Source organism: Xiphophorus hellerii, chromosome 8, assembly GCF_003331165.1.
Source record: "Xiphophorus hellerii strain 12219 chromosome 8, Xiphophorus_hellerii-4.1, whole genome shotgun sequence".
In the NCBI taxonomy this organism is placed as follows: domain Eukaryota; kingdom Metazoa; phylum Chordata; class Actinopteri; order Cyprinodontiformes; family Poeciliidae; genus Xiphophorus; species Xiphophorus hellerii.
In genome coordinates, this window is record NC_045679.1 from 14,853,773 (window position 1) to 14,876,698 (window position 22,926).

Here is a 22,926-nt window from a genome sequence, read left to right on the forward strand (position 1 = left end):
GTTTTATTTTACTTTAAACTAACATGTCCCAAATCCTCTATGAAAGAACATAGTGTAAGATATTTGCTTTGCAAATTTTAGAGTAGTGCATTTGTGGCTATATATCAGCTCATTTCCATACCACACAGTACTTGCAATGCCAAAACAAAATCAATCTAGTTTAAGTTAAAAGTGGAAGAAATATTTTCATGTTTCACTTCAACAAAGTTTTATAAATGTATATGTGTGTGTGCTACCTGACTTTCTGAGGCACTTTTTTTTCAGAGTTCTGAACTTTTCATCTTTCACAGCTACAGTTAAGCCTTTATATGATGTTTGTTGCTAAACTCTTTCCTAAACAAATGCAGCTCAAAGTGATGTGTTTGCAATGACCAAACAGACTTGATGTACCAAGTCATTTTTGTGAACATTAGGAGCTGACTCCTGTCTGAGAGCTGCTTTATTTTTTTACTAATATGTGTTTACTTCATATGCACAACAGAATGTTGACGGAAGCTACAGACTCCTTCTGATTATCCTGACATACTGAAATTAAGTGCCAGAAGAAACTCATTATATAATTTTGTCATGTGTTGCTGTTTGTTGAGTTTAATGTTTAGATGTCTTTATCTAGCAATAAACTTTTCACATGTCTCCAACATCCAGCATATTGCGAAAGTCTAAACTTTTAGTTTGATACTTTGGACTGGATTTTCATTCTACAAATGCATGTCTGCACATGTCCACAAATACAACATAAGTTCAACTTGTGAATTTTATTCAAGCTCTTGAATGACTTTTACTTCACAATTTCCTTAAGGTAGTTGTCCGAATTACCACACTATTTCCTTCCACTCAACTTTACATTAAGAATGCAGTATTCTGCAAACAACTAGTTTGTTTAGCAATGAGATTTTGTAGCTCACCCTTAGTGTCAATGTGGAGACTGGCATTATGAAAATATGGCAATTTTCTGAGAAACTAACCTTGGGGTATCATTTACTTTTAGTCAAAATCATTGAAATCACTTAAATAAAAATTTTTCCCTACCATATTCTAATTTACTGAGGTTTTTTAAGTTCAGAGTTGTTAATCAACTGATTTTAATTAATTGAGCCAAAAGATTCGGATCTCGGAAAAGATTCGAAATTCCCGTCACTATTTACTTGCGGATGTTGCCCTCGTCGCGCGTAGACTTGTGGGTAATTTAAGGTGCAAAGCAGATCAACACGCTGAAGAAAGACTGTGGGTGGAAAAAAAATAGCTTCCGCAGTTACAGTCAGCCGACGAGCTTAAATGCTTCCTGAGGGGACGTAGTTGTGCACTCCTTTTAGTTTTGTGGCGCAAGGTTTCCCACACAGTTGCGCCTCTCGCCCGGTGTTGTGATAATTAGGGCAACATGAGTCTGAACGAGCATTCACTGCAAGCCCTGTCCTGGAGGAAGCTGTACCTCAGTCGAGCCAAACTGAAAGCTTCAAGTCGGACATCAGCTTTGCTCTCCGGATTTGCCATGGTATAATCCACTTCATATGTTGATTTCTAGTCCCCTGTAGATGAACTAATCACATGACATTTTGTTTTTCCTTTCCTGTTAGGTCGCGATGGTGGAAGTGCAGCTCGACAACAAATATCCATACCCACCTGCTCTCCTCATCGCCTTCAGTGCCTGCACCACCGTGCTTGTTGCTGTTCACCTGTTTGCTCTGATGGTCAGCACCTGCATTCTGCCTAACATAGAGGCGGTCAGCAACGTCCACAACCTCAACTCTGTGAAGGAGTCTCCACATGAGCGGATGCACAGACACATTGAGCTGGCGTGGGCTTTTTCAACTGTGATTGGGACTTTGCTCTTCCTCGCCGAGGTGGTTCTGCTCTGCTGGGTCAAATTTCTGCCCATTAAGCCCGACCAATCCAACAACAGCACCGTCTCCTCTGGTGTGGCTGCTGCTATTACCTCAACCTCTATCATGGTCCCGTTTGGTTTAATCTTCATAGTCTTTGCTGTGCATTTTTATCGCTCGCTGGTCAGCCACAAGACTGACAGACAGTTTCAGGAGCTGGAGGAGCTGTCTAACCTCACCAGGCTTCAAAACGAGCTCGACAACAGAGGGGAATCTTCAATCTTACAATCGCCAAGCTCCCAGTTCCCATAGACAAATACCCCGATCTGTATTGGAACTTCCTGAGAGGGCAGAAATTTAGGATTTACATTTTTACAAGAAATATCTTTCACCATTTGAAAGTTTTCCCTTTTTTTTCCCCCCCCCCTTTTTTTTTTAAACACACTTTATCTTACTGTGATCTCATGCGCCATAATGCATGTAGCTGGAAATCACAAAGTTTTTAATGTGATTGTAGCCTAATATTACCAAAGGTTATCAGAGATCCACCCATCATTTGTTTCCTGGTTAAAACCTTTATCTGATTTTTTAAATATATATATACTTTGAAGTTTGACCTGCTGAGGAATTACACATTGTACATGTTATTGGTTTATGTGTCTCTAGACCAAAAGTGGTGTGCTTGATAACAGCTCTACTCATTATGTCAGACATATCATGCCTGGACTTATTTCTGTTGCCTGCTGCATTTATTTATCATTTAGTAAAAATCACATAATGTTTATCAGTTATTGCACATCTGTGATTGTGAAACATAGCCTTTGAACTTTTAGTGTATTTAAAGAAATCTACTGTCCTGGCTGTTTTGAGCAGTTTGCTGTATGTGTTGACTACTAAGCTGCCAACCTTACAGTATTAATAGAGTGCTGACATGTGTTGTGTTTTAATAAACACTTTTTAACTAAATGGGACTTTAAGTTTAGATGTCCAACACATGTCATCTTTAATTTTTATCCTTGTAAATTACAGCTTATGAAAACATAGTAATCGGGATACCTGCATTTAAACAAACCAATTTATATACTTATCTTGTCATGGTTTTATTATACATTCTACAGTCATCCTGATCAGCATGCAACTTTTACTGTACATTCACTACAGACCTGCAGGGATCAATAGTGTTTATTCTCACTTCACTGTTTTGTTTTCAACAGTAAATCAGTCTGTTTTGAATGAATTATTATGTTAGCCTATCCAGATACTTGCAAATGTAAGGATGTCAGTGACTGGACATGGGAGAGATGAGAGCCACCTTTTTGAGGCTGACTGAAGGAACTTTTGGATTTCTAAATATGCTTAATACATTTAATTGAACATATTATAGCTTCTGAAGACAACAAATAAGCAAATCAAATTATTCATTGTCTACACTCGCTGATCTTTGAAGGGTCACACCTCCAGCTGCCACTGGGCAAGAGGGGGCATACATCCTGGACAGCTCGCCGGTTCATCGGAGGGCAACACACACACATTCATACCTAAAGACAATTTAGAGAATCCAATTAACCTAAAAGTCATGTTATAGGACTGTGGAAGGTGTACATGCACAAGGAGAACATGCAAACTCCACAACGAAAGACCTCAGGCTTCTTTCATGTTATTAATTATAATAGTAACACCTGTGTCATTAATTAATGATCAAAAAAGTGGAAACTCAATGAAAACTGACTGAGAGAACTTAATAAATGGATGGCATCATTTTATTGGCTTCCTGATAACTGGAGAAAGTAGGAACTTGCCATTTTTCCTCCTACTGCTCTTCAACAGTGTCATTGGCAAGATGCTCTAGCTTCCCGTAAAACCAACTCCATGTCCACCAGTTGAATCTTGGAAAAAGAACATAAGTACGTGTCACTGAACTGAATACTTTTACGTGTGTTTCCAAATTTCCCAGGAACCAGTGTAGTTTTCTGGGGCCATTTATTGACCCTCCACTGTTTTCACTGCAATTATCAGCATAAAAAAGATGACCTAGGTCAAATCTTACCCCAGAAAGCTGCCTTGGTGTAGGCTTTTAATATGACCCTCGAGATTTGAAGAGGGAAGGTGTGACGCTTTTCTGATTGGTTTACTTTGATCAGTATAATGTTTTAGTGTTCCACAGTGTTCATTTTCCAGCGTACAAATAAAAACAATCACAATGCCAAAATAATTTTGACAGGTATCAAGTTTTAAAGAAACAAGCCACACCACTGTTGCATATGCAGCATTTTTGAGGCTTATTGCTTTGGCTTATTTTCCTAAAGATGTGTGTATCTTATACATCTCAGAGTTTGAAGCATGTGTTCTGTTTGCCTGATAAAATGAGTGTGGAAGTGAATGGGTTTCAATACAGTCATAACTGTAAATAGTCACATACCTTTGGAAATGGAAACTCAGGTGGTGATGGTGCTGATTCCCTTCCAACATCTACAAGTGTCCCACATTTTGCTATCCCATCCACCCAAAAGCCTTCATAAAGCAGGCCTTTGTCAGAGTAATAAAACTTTCCATCACCGTTCCTCTTCCCATCTCGCCACGAGCCCTCGTACCAGTTTCCATTGGCTACAGGAGAAATTGGTAAAAAAAAATCTCAATTAGACATATTGGAGCCCAAACGTTTTTCATTTGCAATTATGGGAAGAAATATTCTCTTACAAAATCTAATAATTCCTCGGCCGTGATTCTTATGGTTCAGCCACTCTCCTTCATAAATATCTCCGTTTTCGTAGTACATCCTTCCCCAGCCATTGTGTTGGTCATCTGCCCACTCCCCCTCATACACTGCTGAGCTGTCAAAGAAATATGTCCCATATCCCTAAAAGGATAGAAAAATACATATCACTGTCTGGGTATGTGTGTTTCAAAGTCCAATATGAAGATAATAAATAAAGCATACATGCTTCTTTCCATTTTTCCATTGACCACAATACTTCCTTGTGTACTCCTTTGTTTCCGGGATTTGTACACTGTAGGTGCCATAACCATCACGTTTTCCGTATTTCCACTCCCCATGATAAATGGCACCAGCTTTCTTCCAAACCTGAATTCCGTTGCCTTGACAAAGTTTTCAAAAAGTCAGTCATCTAAAATTTCATCTTGCAGAGTGTTTGGTTTAATATTGGCTAACTTAATATTGGTAAGTGTTGTTGTGGTAAATAAAAAGTGTTATCTAACCATGCTTCTTGTTCTCTAGCCACTCCCCAGTATATTCATTTCCACAGACTGAGTAAACTGTGTGCCGCAGTCCACATTTCTGGGAATCTTTATCCTTCTGTACTGAAGGTGGAAGAGTTTTTCTAAATGGTTTATAAATTGGCATGACTGGAAAGATGTGGTGGGAATCCTGTGAGAAGAAATAAAATATTTTAAACATTTAAAATGGTATGTTCACTCACTGCCCATTGATTTCCAGACTAAGTGTTTTTGCTTTTTAAATGATCAGCTTCAGCAAATCTGAAGTTTATGCTCTCTACAGAACAGTTTCAAAACAGTGGGATGCCAGAAAGGTTCTTACACTTGTGGCTCACTGAAAGGGATAATTCAGAGTTTTTGTGAAGTTCTCTTGAATAGAGATATATTGAAATCTTCAGAGTACTGAAATCTTTACAGCTAATTACCTGAGACACAGTGCTAAATTAGCAATAACAATACAGACTTTTACAAGAGGATGTTATTAGGCCTGCTGCAGTTGTTTCAGCCAAGCAACATCTATGTTACGACTCCAAAGAATACCAATCCACCTGAGCATTTAACAACACTCTTGTGAAAAAATAAATTTATATGTGCAAGCATCAGCTAAAACAGAGACCCATATGACCCACCAAATCAGTCAACTGGGGTAATTTCTACAGTTTAAAAAAAACAAGAAAACATCTACTTAAAAAAATTACAGTTGGTAGCAAAATCCATAAGTACGGTCCACTATGTAGAATGGAGAGAAGAATCACAGCTGAGGAAGCCATTAATACAGTCCGCAACTTCAACCAATGTAACTTTAATGTAGTGATAGAGAAGGTGTCCAGATGAGAAAACAACCACAAACTTAACATTCTCATGAAAAAATAAATGTATATGTGCAAAAATCAGCTAAAGTAGAGGCCCATATGACTAGCAGTTGACCTTCACAGCTCTGAGGATTTATTCTGTGTTCTACAAACTTGCTGCAGTATGACATTTTTTCTATCAAAGTGGGGGGATTTTTTTTTACTGATAATAACTTCACAGAACTCCACTTAAAAATATCTGAACTATCCCTTTAAAATCTGTACATCAAAATCAATGTCAGAACTTGGATTTTATGTAACATTATTTTTCTTTTGCAATTCTCTTGAGATTTTGTTTAAAGAAATATATTAGTTATTTTCATCGTTGACTATTATGTTACTGCAGAACATTCTAATGAGCATGCAGCAAAAATTAGCAAAATTACCAAACCTTCATACTACTACTACCCTTGTTTTCATTACTGAATAACGTTCTCAAGCAAAATGGGCCTTATCGTTCTATCAAAAACAATATGATCAGAGAAAATTAAAGTCAAATTAGATTATAACTAAATATTTTTGGAGCTATATTTTTTCTTATGTACATAATTACAAAGAAATCTGGTCAGTTAATGCGATATGTAGGGACACATGTACTTAAAACATAAATTACTGTAAAACACCGTCCAGAAATTTTAAGTTAGATAAAAATATTTTGTACCTTGGCAGTGTATCCAAGCGGATGACTTAAATGCACTCAACCCGCTTGGAAAAATCAAGAAAACACAAGCTATATTAACTTCTTCCGCAGAACAAAAAACTGTTTGGTGTATCATAGCAACAGTAAAGTGCACTGTGATTGGTGGATAACGAATTTATTAAAGCCCCAAATTAAAATAATTTGTAATTAAACCTGTCAGTTATTTTCCAATATCTTAACAACTTTAATAAAAATTACGGAAGTGTTTGTTGACTTTTAGCGGGTTCAGCTGCGGTTCAGCTACACTGCTTAATCGTTGGGGGTGCGCATGCGCTCTGCGCCACAATTAAAACACGGGAGAAGCAGTCTTTGGGAGCAGCGAGGACGAGCCAGTCGGAGTGGAACCTGGTGGAAGTGTCTTATCCGTCACGTTTCGTTCTGCCACGATGTCCAAACCCACTTTTGAGGCAGAATGGGAGGAAATAGAAAAGGAGTACCAACAGTTACAGGTAACCAGAATCGCTTAATCGAGTGTTTTTCATGTGTAGTGGGTGTCACTGACAGACACTGTAGCGGGGCTTTGGCACTTTGGTTCTTTGCTGTTCGCCATTCATTCTCGGCTGAGACTTAAACGCTGTATTTAGTCTTCGCTCCTGCTGTATGTCGCTCCAACTAAGCTGTGAACTTATTCAACTATGACTTTATTTTCTCTGACTGTAGTGCAACATCCTTGTGTTGTAGCAGCTAGCATTAGCTGCAGGTTACTTGACATTTTCCCCTACCGCTAAAGTAGAGCTATAGTCCAGCTAAAGCCTTCAGTCTGACATGCTATGCTGCTGTTGGTTACACAATTGCTACCAAAGTTACGTAAAGCTCGTGCAAGGTGTGTTTGTTTTTTTTTGCTCAGGTTTTTGCTTTGGTAAACTCTTAATAGCCACTTACTCCCACCCTCTGTCAGTAGTTATTAGGCTAGCTTACCTTTGCTACAGTTGGCTAACTTGAAACAACTCATGAGCGGCGAGGCATCATAATCAAGTTAACTTTGGACGTGTATCTGCAATGCCATGGAAGCTGGAAATCTAGAGCTGCTCTTCAGGGAAGGAAATTGTGGTGGTGATGGTCAGCAGTTCAGGGATTTCCATGATGAATGCTACTGCTAAGTATTCTTCTTTCAGACTATATTGTAGTCTTGAATAAACTTGTTCAGGTGCATGATCAGTAGAGAACGCATTAAAAAAAATCAAAACAATTCAATGTCACAGACACTGGCAGTATCACAGATGTGAAGGAAAGAGACATAACTTATCTATTTCTTTAAATCATGCTTCTTCTTCAGGTAGTGCCTCCTTATTCCCTAATATGATGATGTTTTACACTACTTTAAATAAATGAATCCTCTTTGCTAAAAAGATCCTGTCATTATTGCCTTACCATATGTCAAACTTGTTGAATTGGAAACCTGTGTGCTTTTCAATTCGAAAATGCTTTATTGATCCCAAAGGGAAATTAAATGTTGTTGTATCTCTTATTAATTTAAATTCTTCAAAGATTTATTGTAGATAGTGATGGGCGTTGGCAGGAAAGATCACCTGTAGCAGTTTGTACCACAGTGAATTTGAAGAAGCCTCTGACTGAAGACATTTTGTTTTCTAAGACAGCTTCAGAGGATGGTCAGGGTTGTCCATAATGTTCTTGATTTTATGGAAAATATTTATTCGCATGATCATTTCAAGAGTTTCCACAGAACAGAACCAGCCTTCTTTATCAGATTGTTGAGCATTTTTAGGTCCCGGGTTCTGATCTTTTGGGGCACCATCTCTGCTCCAAAAGATGGTGGCAGAGCAGATGATGCTCTCAACAACAAAATCTTAGCTTCCTCAACAAGAACAATCTACTCTGACCCGTCTTATAGACGGCTTCACTGTTGCGTCTCCCCTACAGTCTGTTGTCCAGGTGAACACCAAGATATTGATATTTGTCAACCACCTCCACTTCTTCCTTGATGGAAATATGGTTTGATCTAACCCTGTTTCTTCTGAAATCTACAATCATCTCCTTTGTTTTGTTCACATATGATGCCACAAAGCGGTCCACCAGCTTTCTCTACTTAGATTCTTGTCCATCTCTGACACAGCTGACGACTGCAGAATCATCTGAGTATTTCTGTAGAGGGCATAAGTCGGGCTTCGGCTGTAAATCTGAAGTGTAGATGGTGAAAAGGAAGTACAGTACTGTCCCCTGTGGTGCTCCCGTGTTGCTGACCACCTGATTAGACACAAAGACCTTCCGTTCAATGAACTGTGACCTGTTTGTCAGGTAGTCATAGATTCAGCATCCATAAGAAATGGCAAAGCAATTTGGTGAATGTATTCGTGAAATGACAATTAACCGAATTTTTAAAGGAAATTGTGTTTTTTCATATTAAGGTAGAAATGCTACAGAAGTGCCAAACTGGTCAGTCTTAAGTTTAACCATGTCTATTTAGCAAATGGTGAAGAGCATCGACATGTATGAACATTTATTTTTTGCGTTGACTAATACACGGCAACAGTTTTATTGTAAAGTTTGTTGTAAAAAGGTTTTTAGAAATGGAATAATAATAAAAGTATTACAACTTCTGCCCTATTTAGTGGTATTAGTGTTTAATAATTAAACCCTAAACTAAATGAGTGTTTAATTTAATTTCCCTTTGGCTAAATAAAATATTTTTGAATTTGAATTGTGTTGTAGAGGCAGGAATTCAACATATTACAATAAGTCACATCTGTGCTTGCACTCCTTGGCAGTAATTATCATACCACTTCCTCCACAACGTAACCTCAAGTATTCAACTGTTTAGATGTAAACTCCTGACTGACCTGAGGTAAGATGTAGTCCTTAAATTGGTCATGTGCACATCAACAGCTTTAATGTGAGAGAACTGTCATGTGATATAAAGCACAGGCAGTGCAATCACACACACCTCGGGATATTTTATTGCCAAATGAAACCACATACAGAAATCTGTATGTGGTTTCATTTGGTGGACTTGATTAAAATACAAAAACCTAAAGAGCAAACCAATAAGGAACCAAGACATAAAGACAAAACCATGTTCTTAAAATTTGAAAAATCAAGTTTGTTTAGGTTAAGTTGTCAAAAGCATTCCTAAAATGTATTACTGGCAGCGGTCGTTTCTATAACATTTTATGTTGTCTGCAGGAATTCTGCGGCGTGTGTTTATCTCACCGCTTAATGCAGAGTCATGGGTGGATTTTGTTCAGACAGAGCTCAAATTAAATTTCACAGTGTGAAGCGTTCCCTGCTGACATTTTTTATTCTTTTTTTTAAATAATGTTAGCGCTTTGACATCTGTAGAAGTGTCTTAATGTAACTTATGTTTCTGCTTATTGTATCTCTAGGAAACTCATAAAATATACAGACACAAACTGGAGGAGCTCACCAATCTTCAGGCGACATGCAGCAGCTCCATCAGCAAACAGAGAAAATGTCTGAAAGACCTGAGGCTTAGCTTGAAAAAGTGAGTACTGCCAGCATTTAGGGGAAAGAAACATTTTTTTTGTTTGGTTTCAAACCAGTAAGACTCGTTTAATGATGTGCTTGGACTGAAGTGTCTGTCTATATTGCCTTTCAAAAATCTCAATAGTTCTTTAACTTTTCCACATTGTTTAATGTTTCAACCAAAAGCTTCTGTCTAAATACAAGACAATCTAATAGAGGCTGCAAAAGAATAAAGACTTTGCAACTGTTCGCCATCCAACCGGATAGCAGTTGCACATTATTGAGGTTTGTGGGTGTAATGCCACAAAACATGACAAAGATGACATATGGATACAATTGCAAGACACATTCTCATTCTGATTCCAGTTACAGGTGTAGATGGATGTTACTGGGTTACTGCCTTAAAAAAAAACATATTTTTCTGGCACTAAAATTTTCTTGCTCATCACCATTTACTCTGGTCTTCACAGGTGTGCGCAGACATGTGATGAAAATCAGCTGAAACTAATAACAGACATCAAATCACAAATCAAAGAAAAAGAAAATGTTTTCTTTGATATGGAAGCCTATTTGCCAAAGAAGAATGGGTGTGTGCTGTTTATTTTTTCCATGCATTTGTTCTTTTCGTTATTCGGTAATATCAGAACTGTCTTTAATCCAGGAAACTGTACTGACCTGTTTTGTGTTTTTTTATTTCAGGCTGTACTTGAGTTTGGTCCTGGGCAACGTGAACGTGACGCTCCTCAGTAATCAGGCAAAGTATGGAAAATGCAAAACGTGATGACTCCAAGATAGAAAAGAAGATGTTGTCTACTTGCCAATCTCACCCAGGTTTCATTTGTATAGATTTGCCTACAAAGACGAGTACGAGAAGTTCAAGCTTTATATGACAATAATCCTGATGTTTGGAGCCATAACCTGCCTCTTTTTTCTTAACTACCGGTAAGGTAATGCTTCCTCTTAAAGGAGTAGTCTTATAATGTTTTCTTAAATGATTTTTTTATTATTATTCAATCTTCAGAGTCACAGACGAAATCTTCAACTTTTTGCTGGTCTGGTACTATTGCACTTTGACCATAAGGGAAAGCATCCTCATCACAAATGGTTCCAGGTGTGTTTTGACGATGATCTCATAAAGATTTCTACATTTGGGTTTTGAAAATAATGCAGCTGTTTTTGCTCTCCGTCCCTTTTTTTCCGTTTCAGGATCAAAGGCTGGTGGGTGTCTCACCATTATGTGTCCACTTTCCTGTCAGGTGTTATGCTTACCTGGTGAGATACCTGTTTAACATGATATTCAGTAACATGAAGGTGAAAATTCATAAAATGCTAAAACATGTTTCCGTTTATCAATGTATGTTTTCAAAGGCCTGAGGGACAAATGTATCAGATGTTTCGAAACCAGTTCCTTGCGTTCTCCATTTATCAGAGTAAGTCTTGTGGTTTGTTTACCCAGATTTTAGCTTTTTCCAAAAAGGTTTTCTCTCTCGTTTAATGTTCTCTTTTTATTTTACATGTTTGTATATTTGAAAGCAAAGCATACAGTGCTGTGAAAAAGGATTTCATCATCCACCAGGACTTTTATTAGGTGTAATGAGTCCCTCCAGAAAGCTGCGATTGCAACTATTAATGCAAATTCACTCATCATTTTCAAATTTTATGTATTTTCACCAGTCGTCACAACTTCTTTGCAAATCTGACCAATAATTTTAATGTTTTCTGTATTTCCTTCTTTTGTGAAATGCAGTATCACAGTTTGAACTTTAAAAACCATATTGATAAAAAATAGTCCCATTCATAGGGCAAAACACAGACACCTTAAACCAATAATTATGGCTTGCATGTTTGTTTGTTTTTTTTATGTTAGCATGACAGCATATTTGCAGCTAACCAGGATTGGTGGCACCGGCGTGAGCTTTTATCTCACTTTACAGCGTTTAGCACACTGCCTGCACAGTGGAGGGTTAAAAATCAGCTGTAGAAAAAAATCCTTGTTTCCTGAATGAAGGGCTGTGACTAAACATTTCCATTCTTAACATATGGTCCTCCTAAATTTTCCCTGTCCAGAAAGTGAAACAAAATACAGTAAAGTTGGAAAATATTCCGTTTGAAGCTTCAACTTGTTATATTTTGATTTGAGCAGTTAAACACATATAAACAGTCTCTTCTTCTTCTTCTTTTTCTTAGCTACAGAGGACTTTGAATCAGAGATCGCTTTCTTGATCAGAGAACTGAATATGCCAATTGTGCCTAATCAGTGCTAATCACTATTCTGAAATCATATGGAGAGATAGATTTTGTTCTGTTATTTAAATACATTAAAACTAGAAACTTAAGACTATTTTTGGTCTATAAATACCTAACAGCATTTACTTTCATAAACCATCTTGTTCAATAAAATCCATCAAAATGCTTGGAACAAAAAAAAACCTACTGGTATGAGTGTGATCAAGAAAGTTTCATTACTGATGAAACTTTCTTTGTTTAGTCAGTATTTCTCCTCCCAGCTTCTCACAGTTCTATCAAAGCCAGTAGCAGTAGTGAGTTTGTCTTTCAGGGCGGTTTCATCTGAAAATTCAACAAGTGAAAGTCAATATCCAAGAAAAAATAAATAAAAAAATCACCTGCTGGGCATTTAAACCGTTGACAAATATTTGCTTCAAGCAAGCAAATTTTCCCTGACTTCCAATGTACATATTGATCAAATGGATAAATAAGCTTTAAATTAATAAAATTTAGGCTGTTTTGAAAAGTTCATATCCAAATTTGGAGAATATACACCGTGTTCCAAATTATTATGCAAATTGGATTTAAGTGTCATAAAGATTACATTTTTTGTTGTGCTATTAAACTTATAGATGGTATTGTGTGTCAGGGCTCTGAATCACTATAATTAATTTCAGAGAGCTGGGTTGATTAGTTTGTCTGGTGAGCTCAATTAAAGGAAATCTACTTAAGAAGGATGTTCCACACTATTAAGCAGGCCACAGGTTTCAAGCAATATGGGAAAGAGAAAGGATCTTTTTGCTGACGAAAATCATCAGATAGTGTAATGCCGTATGACAAGATATGAAGACATTAGATATTTAACGAAAACTGAAGCGTTATCTTACTGTGAAGAGATTTGTGGCCGATTCAGAACAAAGATGGGTTTGTACAGATAAAGGCATAATGAGGAAGGTTTCTGTTCAAATTCATCGGATTAAGAGAGCAGCTGTTAAAATGCCCTTACAAAGCAGCAAACAGTTATTTGAAGCTACTGGTGCCTCTGGAACCTCAAGGTGGAGGATCCTCCAGAGGCTTGCGGTGCATGAACCTAATATTTGGTCGCCCCTAACCAGAGCTCACAAGCAGAAACGGTGGCAGTGGGCCCAACCGTACATGAAGATTAATTTTCAAACAGACTTGTTCACTGATGACTGCTGTGCAACCCTGGATGGTCCAGATGGACGCAGTAGTGGATTGGTGGTGGACGGTCACCACATCCCAACACGGCTGTGACATCAGCAAGGAGGTGGTGGAGTCATGTTTTGGGCCGAAATCATGGGGAGAGAATCATTGGTCGACCCCTTCAGAGTCCCTGAAGGTGTGAAAATGACCTCAACAAAGTATGTGGACTTTCTGACTGATCACTTTCTTTCATGGTTCAAAAAGAAGAGCCGTACCTTCAGTAGCAAAATCATCTTCATGCATGACAATGCACCATCTCATGCTGCAAGGAATACCACAGTGTCATTGGCTGATATGGGCATAAAAGGGGAGAAACTCATGGTGTGGTCACCATCCTCCTCTGACCTCAACCCTATTGAGAACCTTTGGAGTTTCCTCAAGCAGAAGATCTGAGGGTGGAATGCAGTTCATATCAAAACAGCAGCTCTGGGAAGGTATTCTGACATCCTGCAAAGAAATTCAAGCAGAAACTCCAAAAACTCACAAGTTCAATGGATGCAAGAATTGTCAGGTGATATCAAAGAAGGGGTAAACATGTTAACATGTAACTCGGTCTGTTAAGATATTTTAGAAAATCTGCTGTGCATAATAATTTGGAGCAGTGCATTTTGAGTTTTTTATTTTTGAAAAAAATACTGTTCTCATGGGGAGCTTTGTTCAGTAAAATTTGATTTATACTGTAATAGTTCATGACTTAAATTATACAGACCATCATTTGCATTAACCATTTAGAAAATCTGAGAAAATATCACTTGCATAATAATTTGGAACACGGTGTAATGTGTTGCACAATAGTGATTAAAATCATTGCTTATTGATACTCATTATGTGGTAACTTTCATCAGTCTCAGGCGATGGTTCAGATTGAAAAACATCTAATTCAAATAATCCCTGCTCATAATTTCAGGGTACAAAACCTTAAATGGTTGGATTTTTATTTTTCTAAGCAGATATAATTGGTGTGTTTGTATTTTCTCTCTCCCTACATATATATTTTTCTGTGAAATCAGTTTATCCTTATCATGTTTCTATAATCCAATAATTATATTACTATCATTTCTACAATTCTAGGCTTTGTTCAGTTCCTCCAGTACTACTACCAGAGCGGCTGCTTATACAGGCTGCGTGCTTTGGGAGAGAGAAATCAGCTTGACCTCACAGTGGGTGAGTTGTACACTATTTTTGGTGCTAGTCATTTCAATCGTTTGAACCCTTGAGTCATCTGCAGCGGCATGTCTAGAAAATTGGGGTAAAGGTGAAGAATGGAGACAGCTGTAGCTCTTACTCTGTTGGGATGCAGATGTCTGGGAAACTCGAGTAAGGCATCTTCAAGCTGTCTCCAATGTCAGATTGTTGTGCATAAAATATAAAGTAGTAGTATAATAATATCTTAATTATTCTGTGGCACGATAAGGTTATAGTTGGGTTTCTTTTGCAGAGGGATTTCAGTCGTGGATGTGGAGAGGGCTCACTTTCCTTTTGCCTTTTCTGTTCTTTGGCCACGTAAGTCGAACAAGTCTTGCCTTTCTGCTTGTATTTAATGCATTAAAATACAATTCTGAGTTATGCCACATCACATTTAGCATTTGTAGCCATTGTTTGTTCTGATAGGCTGTTTTAAAAAATGCAAGCCTTGAATGAAAATTTGCTCTTGCCACTTTACTGCGTAAAGTCAATATAAAAGGCGATGCTTAATCTGTTTGCAGTTTTGGCAGCTGTACAACTCTGTGACCCTGTTTCGCTTGGCAAGACATGATGACTGTAAGGAGTGGCAGGTAAGGATCGGGATGATGGATGCCGTCTTTCAGTCAAAACACATCTTGGTTTCAAGAAAATAAAAACTATTTAAAAGGATTTTTTTATGTCAAACATCAGCATAATTTCGTCATATGGGACTCCTATTTTCTGGGGCTTTAAAAAAAAAATCAGGTTTGATGAAACTTAACGGTTTTTGTCCTACTTCATACATTTCTGGCTTTGCTTTGAACATCATAAGATTTATTCACTAGTGTTCCAGCTGCTTTTCCCAACACATGCTGTCATCAGCAACACAGAAAGCAAGACGCATAAGGGAACTGAAGCAGCCAATACTGTTAGTTCTTCACTGTAATGTCACTATAAAGGGAGAAAAACACTTTGTCACGGGAAAACCAAGATTTATTAGCTCAGCAAAATATTATGCATGGTTTATAATACAGCTCATAAGCCATGCACTCTGATAGTCTTAAAAACATTGGCCATGCAGGTTTCAGCTGCACTACTTGATTACTAATCATGTGGGTACAGCTGATGAAACATATTGGATGTAAAATGAGGGTCAGGAGTTGAGTTTAATAAGGGAGTCTGATGCTGATCATTTAGAAGTGATTTAACATTGTTTACACTTCTACAAAAATACATTTAAAAAAATAGCTATTTGTAAAGTCACCTCATTGGCATGTTTACATGTTTTTGTTTACCATATTCAGTGTAGACAGAAAATCTCAAATGATACAAATAATTTTCTGAAAAAGAAGCTAAACGATACACGGTGATATTTGTGTATGACTGCAACTTCAATGCAAGTGACTAGGGTTTAATTTTGTTTTAATTTTAATAATATTCAGCTCAAAATTTAAGAGAAAACAAATTTTGTGTGTATGACTAAAGGGAAAGTTGGTTTCCATCTCAACCCGAACAAGTGGTGACGCAATCTTGTCTTTTTTTGTTTCATGAAATAATGCACAACATTTTTTCTAGGGAAATGCTGCTTTAAGAACAACATAGTTGATGTTTTATATGTTTAGTTTAGTGTAACAGTTTCACATTTAAAGTGCTAAAAATGATTTCTAGTACAGCTTTGGTTTCTGTTTATTTTGTAACCTTTTTTTTTTATATTGAAATAAGTTTTCTTTCCTTGCTTTCAGATATTTATGCTGGCTCTAACATTTCTCGTCCTCTTCCTGGGAAACTTTCTTACAACGTTAAAAGTGGTCCACCAAAAAGTTCAAAAGAAGGAGAAGGACATCTAAAAAAGTGACTGTGAATAAGTTCGGTGAAACCTCTCTGATCCTTGAAAGGACCAGCAATCACAGGTCAAACACGCACAATCGTTTACCGGACTGACCCCACACTGACCAGGCTGAGTCTGGACGGAGCTGAGGTTTCTCTCAGCCTTCGATGGCAGCAGCAGCAGCTTCCAGCCAAAGTGTCCCGCTGACAGTTACTTACTTTACAGTAACTTGATGTTGCTGTGATACAGTGTGGATGATAACCAAACAGGAGGAGCAGTTTCTTTCTTTATTCTGTGTACATATTGTGGACAGAATGTGTTTCTATGGATTTGTGCATGAGTTTCGGAGCACCTTCGCTCAAATCATTATGCAAGGACAGGTAGCAGAACAGAACAAAGTTTGCCTTTCAACACTTGAACGTCTGCCATGCGCGTATACTTCTGTGAAGTAGCAATGGTCAAACTGGCGCTGGCTTGTATTCTCTTTGGCACCTCAGTCAATGAACTTTTTTTTCTTCATGGACATTTTAAAACCACTGTCATGTTACTTCAGAGCAAACCAACACACAGTTCAAGCCCATGACTCTAAAAGCATTCGTTAAAGGGAGGGGGAAGGGTCCTCACTGGTGTACTTTGCTCTATTTACAGTCAAAGGGAGCTTTTTTTGTTGTTGTTTTTAGCCAGAAAACTTCCATTAAAAAGGGAATTTGACAAATGTTAAAAACCGACTTCAGTGAAACGGCAAGGAAGCGGACATAAAAATGTAGCTTGTGATTTCCCAAAATATTTTTTACAGACATAGATGCTTTACATTTTACATCTTAACATTTTGTTAAGAAAACGTCTAGCAGAAATTTGGCTGATGGTCTTAATCTTGCCGAAGAAACTTAAAAGTTCAAAATGCACTCTTCAGGTCCTGACCGTTCTGGTTTCTTCTGTTATTTTGTTACATAATGTTGTGCAAGTGATCAATTGCTGCTGTTTGTGCCACTACTCAGATTTATTCAGTTAAGAGTACTATTGTTGTTTTTTTCTGTTTTAAATTACATAAGCGTACCACTATTCTGTAATGGTGCACATTAATTTTTATTTTTGATTAAATCATTCACTGTAATGTTTTTTTTCCCAGTCTTTTTAATTGGTTATTTAAAAATTTGAGTGTTCGTTGCCTTATTCTACCCCCGAAAAAAGAAATCTTCCATGCTATTTTGAAAATGCCACAGTTAGTTTTTTATTATTATTATTTCAACAAATTGTAGCTCCTTCAGAGAGCACTTAGAACTCCTTTTTATTGAGGGGGAAAATTGAAGCTTGTTGGGGATCAGGTGGTTACATTTCATGTCATAATGCACAAATAATCTTTTTTCGCAGTGTGGCTGTTCATTTCATGTGTACTGAAGTGTGGTCAGTAACAGGACATGTGCCAGTTTCTTTAACCTGTGTATGTTGTTGTGAACAAAATCCATGCTACATTAAACACAAATATGCAACTGTTTATGTGAAGATCCAGACAATATTTGCATTTATTTTAATTTTAGAATACTGATGGCACTTGACATTTAATGTGCTAGTTTATTTTCTGCCTCAAGTGGGCGCTGTTGGTAAAGTTAAGAATTACTAACCGGCCTAATGTGGCCATGTTGGTAGCCAACCAGTGCTACTTTAAAGTTACAGTACCATTACATACTGAAAACCAACAACTATTCTATGTAGGATTATGTTGCCTACGAATTTCAGCTCAAGAACAGATCACCTCCATTAATAAATAGGTATAGACAACTTTCTGCAGTTGTGCAAAATACTTTCAGGAAAAAAAAATACTTGTACATAAACACAAAAAGTATAAAACTTATACAAGAAGTGTCTTGTTGTATGCTACATTAGAAAATGTCATTACAACTTGCAAAACTGTCCTTCCTGCTGCAGCAATCGCAATTTTTGTTGCGCTGTTGAAGATTACTAACCGGCCTTCCGGGGTGCACAAAAGGCGCATCCTATCAGGTTTTTTTTTTTTTTTTTTACTTTCCTATCTCTGTAGGACGCAAATTATATTTGGCATCTCAAGTGTTCAAATGCGTTGAAGCAAAGGATCCTCTAACAATTGCCTGCAAGAGCGTGGGATCCTGAAAGTTTGTATCTTCACAGAATAAGACATTTTTTCTTCCTCTTGTTGTTCCTCTGTTTTCGGTTGAAGGCCAGAGCTCTTTTTGTCGCCTCTCTGAAAATGTCCTCCACGTTCTCCTGATGTTTGGCCGAACACTCAAGATAGAGCTCCGCGTTCATCTCCTGCCGAGTCTCCTCTCCCTAGGCCCAAACACACCAAGAATTACACTGCGTGGCTGACAGTATGGCAGCATGCAAATAAAAATAAGCAATTGGGACATGATAGAGATAATGTGGTTTAAATGTTTGGTTTGGCCGCTTCCTCTTTCACATTGCTCTGTGCCTCCTGCAACCTCGCTGAAAAGGTTCTGCTTCGTAGATCAGTAAATGCTGATGCACTTTTCTTACCTGAACATACGTAATGGGATTCAGATTCATGGCCTTCAATTTCCTTGAACACTCTTTATCCTTCCTGAGGTCAGTTTTGCAGCCAATCAGGATCACTGGTGTGCCCCTACAGAAGTGCTTCACCTCCGGGTACCACTAGATAAATAGGAGAGTTGAACATTTTGTTTAGAACTGGAAGCCTGGGCTATGTGATTGCATTACCGTGCTTGTTTTTGCTTGACTGAATAATCTGTATGGAGGTGTAAACAGCGATAGTTCTTGAGTTAATCAGCAAAAAGAATGCAGTACTTCTTCAACATAGCTTTCACTATTAATCATTAGCAGATAAAACCTGAAACTCCACTTTGGCAGAAAGAATCACTATCCATTTCTTTGTGCCTTGTGTGTGTGTATAGCTTGACACAATGCATGTTGGAGGTGTGCACCTTGATCATAACATTCTCAAAGCTGGTAGGGTTGGTCACATCAAAGCAGATTAAAACCAGATTAGCTTCTTGGTATGACAGTGGCCTCAGTCTGTCATAGTCCTCTTGTCCTAAAGAAACAAAAGCACAAGCTATGTGGGTAAAAGAACAGCTTTAGAGAAGAAGTCATGCATGGTAATGCACAGCAGAACTGAGCAACACAGTATTTCTCTCAAGAATAAATTTACCAGTGCAATGTATCTGAAAAAGCTGCGAGTAAAGACAAAAAAACCACATCCTGAATAAGGCTTCCCTCTCTACAGATGCAAGGCGCCCTGCCAAAAGATAAGTTTCAGCACAGACTGTGATGACTTTCTAAAATGAAAACATTTCAGTACTGTGCACCTTTTCCCATGAATCTTACAGGAAGCTGTGTGATAATCATGTACTTCTTATTCCTGGGTAATTATAAAATAGAAAATAATTTTAAAAAAAAGAAACCACAATTAATGCAACACTACCATGAACATATGCAACCAGTCAGTATGGGAAACGAGGTTTGCTAATTCAGTTCACAAAAAACAGAAACTGTACAAAAGATCTTTGATCTTTGACACAGAATACTAAATATGTAGAGCTTTTGTTTTTTTAAAGAAAGCACTGAAGTCGATGCACATCTTGACATAAAAATATTACAAACCAAGCTAAAACTAAATAAAAATTATGTATTTTTTTAGTAAGAAATACTAGAAAATAGTATTTAGCAACCTAAATATGTTGTATTTTATATTAGTATTTAATGAAGGGTTGGTTATCACTAACTTGTCAGTTTCTCTGTCATAAATATCAACTTTTTCTACTTCCTCAACATTTGCTGCTCACCTAACAATTCAGTGACCAATAAACACAGACCACAAGTTTATTATCTAAAATAAACACTTTGAAATGTGTTGCCATCCCCATTAGTTTACAGCATTGCTGACTCTGGGCCAGCATGCACTATTTTATTGTCAACATGTGAACAAGGTGTGTGACCGAAGAGTTCCTTCTTGGAAGCTTCTTGACCCTTTAGTACAATGGGTCAAGAAGTGAAATGTGTTGTTCAAAGAGTAAAAACGGGATGAATTGTAATAAGGAAGTGATATTTTTCTTACCGGCTGTGTCATACAGGTTGAGCTTAATCTCTTTTCCTCCCAGGGAGATAGTTGTGACATACTTTTCAAACACTGAGGGAGCATATTTCTGTTTAGGAAAACAAAAAGAAAGATTCATTTTTATAACTGAATGTTTAATATCAACTTCAGATCACATTAAGTCGTTTTTTTTTTACATTAAATCTTTCACATTTATCATGTAAAGTGTTGTCTGTATATTAAAGTCTCAATGGGAGCTCCTCTTACCTCTGGAAAATCACCTTTGGCATAAACCATCAGAAGAGAAGTTTTCCCACAGCCTCCATCTCCCACAATCACAATTTTAAGTTCTTCTACCTTTTTTGTGGTACCGCTGCCGGGTCCGGCACCGTTTTGTGTCATGTTTTGGTTCCCTCGAAACAGTCAAATACGTGCCAGGCAGTACGAGGCAGAAGGTGCGCCCTCCAGATTTTAGTGAGAGATTTTGTGAAAACAGGTAAATCTACATTTGGATCGAGTTGAGATCACATAGACAGGAACAGGCATGTCTCATGGTTTACCAGGTAGTTCAAACAGCTCACCACTTCCTCTTCCTGTCAACATGACGCCGTTTCCAACGGTCCCCCCCCTACACTTCTCTCCTGCCCCATCAACAGGCATGCTCACAGAGAGCTGCAGAAAGCCTGCAGCCGAACTGCACATGTATAGTTACCAAGACTGGCTACTCCTCCTTCCTCTTCTGCTCATTTCATCCTGTGGGTGTGGGCTCAAAGTGAGGGACAGCCTCCACTGAGTGTGGATTTGTAAGGAGGGAAGATAGCACTTAACCTAAAAACATGAAGGCTTTTGTACAGGCTTTTGTTTTATCACTATAAAACCATTTCTTACTTCTGTGGTTCAGAAAAGTGTGAGGATGCCTTGGTGGCGGTGAATGTAACCTCACACCTTCTTGAAAACTGTTTTTGTGCATGTGGAGGCAGGTGAAGAAACTGTGAAGTCTAATTTGACTTCACAGTTTATATCAATAGATTTGCTTAAGAGAACTAAGATACAAAAAGTTATATTTGACGTGTTTGTGTGTTTCAAGTTCAGCTGAGTTTTAGATTTACATTTTAAATTATTTCCATTCAACAAGGAAGTTTTCTTCTGATAATTGAGACGCCACTGCTCAACAGGTAAAACAATGGAAAAGGAGTGTCATTTAAAAAAAGAATCAATTTACATTTAATAAAAATTGGCTTGATGAAAACAATTTAAACCCTCTTCAACAATCAATGGAATTTTTTTATTAGCATTACAACAATCAAATATTTCCACAATTGTGGACCAGCTGTTTTCCATGTTCCCAGTGGTATTTTGAAGATTTATGTTTGGCGAATAGCTACAAGTCTCTGAGGTTGTAAGGCTACCTTGTCACCAACCTAGAACTCCCTCAGATTCAACTCTAAAATATTGGTCAAATTAAACAATTACTTTAAATGTTGAGTCTGTCTGTAAAATCAAGAAGTTTTTTTTTTTTATATTCAGATGATACTAACCTAAAACTTGCTCCATTCTCGTGTTCGGGTTGAATTTTGGGTAGGAAAAATCATGAGTCATCCACCAAGTCTTCAGAGGACTTGATTTTATGCAGTCATAAACAGCTTATTCTTTGTAAACAACATTCCAAAGCAGGTTTCAGCATCTCACCAGGTCAAAATGAGAAGGTACTTTGAGGCGTATCGAACAACACAATCAGTGTGTCATGAGTTTTAGTCGTGGGTTAATGTGTAAAACTACAGCTAAACCCTGAGGCAGACATGAACTATCTGGCTCGGATTAGGGAGGTATCGATGCACAATAGGCTTAAACAATCACTCTTTGCTAAAAAAAATAAAATAAAATAATCAGGATAGTAAATGTAATTCACAGTGCTCTAAAAGTAAAGTATATTTTTCAAAAACAATTTTGGAAAAGGTTTAACTGATGATGATTACAGAATAATACAATCTGCTGGGGTAGAGTGAGTAGATCACAGGGAGTGAGCGTTCATCATCAGAACATACCAACATGTTCTTGAATGGACCAGCTTACTTAACATGAAGGCATTTCAGCTGAAACTGAGGTAGGCTGTAAAGTCAAATTTGAAGATTTATGTTAGAAGACAGCTAGTAGAGGAAGCTATCCCTTGTATTATTTGAAAAGGGTATTTTAAGCATTTTATAAATTATGATTTGTACATTATTAATTCAACAATGTCAGCCTGTATCTAAAATAATGTTCCCTGCACATGTTGTGTAATTTATATTTGGGTGATGCAATCCTTTCAAGTATGGGCCTGAAAATCTTTTATAAAACATAAAATAGCACAAAACTCCAAAATTAGTGTACAGTCTTTATTTAAACGTCAT

At 37.5% G+C, this 22,926-nt stretch overlaps 4 protein-coding genes across 4 annotated transcripts; 2 read left to right on the forward strand and 2 right to left on the reverse strand.

The window, feature by feature from the left end:
• Positions 1–221: 221 nt before the first annotated feature.
• On the forward strand, positions 222–2,903 carry orai1b (ORAI calcium release-activated calcium modulator 1b). The gene is made up of 2 exons (XM_032569615.1): positions 222–1,492; positions 1,575–2,903. The coding sequence occupies exons 1-2, from the start codon at positions 1,379–1,381 to the stop codon at positions 2,130–2,132; spliced, it is 672 nt and encodes a 223-aa protein (XP_032425506.1). The 5' UTR covers positions 222–1,378; the 3' UTR covers positions 2,133–2,903.
• A 659-nt stretch (positions 2,904–3,562) lies between these two features.
• Positions 3,563–6,679, reverse strand: morn3 (MORN repeat containing 3). The gene is made up of 6 exons (XM_032569613.1): positions 6,567–6,679; positions 5,037–5,205; positions 4,759–4,916; positions 4,518–4,677; positions 4,240–4,424; positions 3,563–3,706 (listed from the first exon to the last, which is right to left on the reverse strand). Exons 2-6 carry the CDS (start codon positions 5,179–5,181, stop codon positions 3,650–3,652), a joined length of 705 nt encoding a protein of 234 aa, XP_032425504.1. The 5' UTR covers positions 5,182–5,205; positions 6,567–6,679; the 3' UTR covers positions 3,563–3,649.
• Positions 6,680–6,881: 202 nt separating this feature from the next.
• On the forward strand, positions 6,882–17,983 carry tmem120b (transmembrane protein 120B). Its single transcript, XM_032570098.1, has 12 exons — positions 6,882–7,054; positions 9,947–10,065; positions 10,517–10,633; positions 10,746–10,805; positions 10,893–10,988; positions 11,068–11,157; positions 11,253–11,318; positions 11,415–11,476; positions 14,568–14,660; positions 14,935–14,999; positions 15,203–15,271; positions 16,403–17,983. The coding sequence occupies exons 1-12, from the start codon at positions 6,992–6,994 to the stop codon at positions 16,505–16,507; spliced, it is 1,005 nt and encodes a 334-aa protein (XP_032425989.1). The 5' UTR covers positions 6,882–6,991; the 3' UTR covers positions 16,508–17,983.
• An 18-nt stretch (positions 17,984–18,001) lies between these two features.
• rhof (ras homolog family member F) lies at positions 18,002–22,555 on the reverse strand. The gene is made up of 5 exons (XM_032570099.1): positions 20,804–22,555; positions 20,558–20,645; positions 19,425–19,534; positions 19,000–19,134; positions 18,002–18,792 (listed from the first exon to the last, which is right to left on the reverse strand). Exons 1-5 carry the CDS (start codon positions 20,936–20,938, stop codon positions 18,628–18,630), a joined length of 633 nt encoding a protein of 210 aa, XP_032425990.1. The 5' UTR covers positions 20,939–22,555; the 3' UTR covers positions 18,002–18,627.
• Positions 22,556–22,926: the final 371 nt, after the last annotated feature.